The 2,422-nt window shown below is 27.5% G+C and overlaps 1 protein-coding gene across 2 annotated transcripts in view; it reads right to left on the bottom strand.

The window, feature by feature from the left end:
• Positions 1–1,024, bottom strand: part of LOC18039931 (R3H domain-containing protein 1) — a 6,842-nt gene extending 5,818 nt beyond the window's left edge. The window contains exons 1-4 of one of the 2 annotated variants that reach the window (XM_006428498.2): positions 873–1,024; positions 505–605; positions 332–409; positions 168–239 (exon numbers count right to left, since the gene is read on the bottom strand). In XM_006428498.2, coding sequence (XP_006428561.2) covers positions 168–239; positions 332–409; positions 505–605; positions 873–896 — 275 coding nt within the window. In that variant the 5' untranslated portion in view covers positions 897–1,024. Of the gene's footprint in view, positions 1–167; positions 240–331; positions 410–504; positions 606–872 lie in introns of those variants that run through there. The other variant, XM_024182022.1, reaches the window with a different exon arrangement.
• Positions 1,025–2,422: the final 1,398 nt, after the last annotated feature.

The following is a 2,422-nucleotide window of genomic DNA, read 5'->3' as shown; positions in this document are numbered from 1 at the left end:
TCAGTATAACTAGAAGTCATACACACTTGTGTTGGTATACATATCATTATTTGCGGTTCAGCCCTCAATCAAAACAGAAAATAGTATGATGCACAGAGAAAACAGATAAAAGTTGGGCATATGCAACTAATAAATACTAGTTAAGGGATTCATCTGTGTTGACATACATTGATGTCTCCGAACATCGTTCTAAAATCAAGTGCCGATCAACTCCTTCTCCAACAGATTCATGGGCAAATCTAGCAAAACAAAAAGAGAAATCACTACACAGCTAGGTTAAATGATAACATAAATATAATTTGATAGCAAAAAGGCATTACAAGAGAAATACCCGAATATATCAGCTAGTCGATGCAGGAGAAGGCGGTTGTAGGAGTCCATTGGTTCCAGTTCAAGGACCCCATCTGCACTGCAACGTAAATTGTTATTAGCAGCAAATCACTGTTACAACTAAATTATTAATTCCAAGAAAGTATAAGCAGCAGCTTTGTGAAGCATTTCTACCTGTTATCATCCTGAAGGAAGTTGACCAAGGCCTCTTCCATTGAGAGTACGAGATGCTTGCTTGGAAGGTTGTCTTTCACAAGGAAAGCTAACTCCTCCACCTGACAAGCTCATCATTACACATGCATTAACAAAAAAGAAAAGAACAATGGCTACTCTTTGAACAACTTTCAAGCAAATTTAAATTATAAACAGTAAAAAACATGCCCTTAATTGGTTAAAAGTAATTTTCTTGTAGCATTTGGCTGAACATAGAAAATGGAATCACTTAATAAGGCTTTTTGAACTAAGTACCTAAAATTGAATGCCTATGTTGCAGGAGAAGGCAATAAGAGTTTCAAAAAATTTCAGACAGAACAAAAACTAACCATTGCGAATTGGGTCGTGCTCATCTTTATCAATCAATCAAAGACTGTAATAAAATTCATGCAGCTACCAAACAGATCGAAGAGACAACCGCAAGAATATGGTGTATCTTCTATCTTTTGTTTTGCGTAAAGACTGACGAGAAGACTAAGAAGGATAAATTGACACGCGAGGAGGCTGGCTAAGTCACCAACCAATGACAGCTCTGTAATTTTTCCACGGTAAATTACAAAATTCATGCGAGCTTGAAGCTTCCTGTTTATATCAAATTTTAATTTGGATTTATCTGTGATGCTGTAATTTTTTTACAACATCAATAATATTTTAATTATGTATCATTGGATTAAATCTAATAGTATATAATATTTGTGTTAAAGAAAAAAAAATTAAAAATAATTGTAAACAGTTTGTTAACGGGTTAGGGGGAGAAATTTTGTATAATAACTGTGACCACCCTTAATGTTTGAAGTACTTTCACTTAAATAGCATATTTTATTTAAAATTACTTTTCAACTCTCCTTTAAATTTGTATTGTGATAATCTTTTTTAAATAAATCTTCCAAAATCTATTACCATTAATTATAAAATATAATATGAAATAGGTTATTTAACACAAATCAAATAAATAAGTTGCAATTGTAAAATTAATTATATGTAATATAACACTAATAAATAACACAACTAAATACATATACTTAAGTGAATGTTATAGGTACATTAATAAACTCATTGGTGAGATTGCTTATAATCTAAAAAATACTTGATCACACATGTTTTAATAAAATTTGATATCTTATATCAAAATACTTATTATTTTATATAATATTAAAGACCATTGAATAATTGATCATGAAGTATATATTATTTTTAACACTCATTTAACATACATATTCTCTGAATTTTTTGTTTAGAATTTCTTTATAATACTTTATGAGTTTTTACAACATTGATAATAGGATTGTTGTGAACTCTTGGATGTTAGGGTTTTCATGTTTACCATTCATTTGATACAGTGAATAAAAAATTAGCTATTTAAATCATAACAACTAATCTTCATGTTGCACGTAAATATAGATTTATATTTTTAATTAATTGATAAAAGAAAATTTATATTATAATAAATAAAAATCTCACAATCAATGATGGGATCATTGGATTTAATATTAGAATCTTCACCCTTAATTTAATTTTAATGGATAAGTAATTATGTAACAAGTAATCTGCAAGTTGTGATATTTTTTAATATTTTAAATTATTTTATATCTAATCAATTGATGAATATTTTAAATCATCAAAAAATTAAAAGAAATACAAGTAATTTTGGAATTAAAATTATTATGTATTAATTCTCTTACTTTACAATTTTACATTTTTTTCTTTTACATTTAGTATTAGAAATATATTTAGTAGCATTAAAATAAATTTAATTAACAAGTAATGTTATTTCAAAAATACTTTATATAAAGATATTACATAAAGTCTTATAATAATTTGTATTGTATGAATTTAATTACAAACCATAATACTAACATAATGATAGTAGAAGGCATGG

This window comes from Citrus clementina, unplaced genomic scaffold (assembly GCF_000493195.1).
Source record: "Citrus clementina cultivar Clemenules unplaced genomic scaffold, Citrus_clementina_v1.0 scaffold_6, whole genome shotgun sequence".
In the NCBI taxonomy this organism is placed as follows: Eukaryota; Viridiplantae; Streptophyta; class Magnoliopsida; order Sapindales; family Rutaceae; genus Citrus; species Citrus x clementina.
The sequence above is the reverse complement of the archived record's forward strand: the minus strand, read 5'-3'. Positions and strand labels throughout refer to the sequence as shown.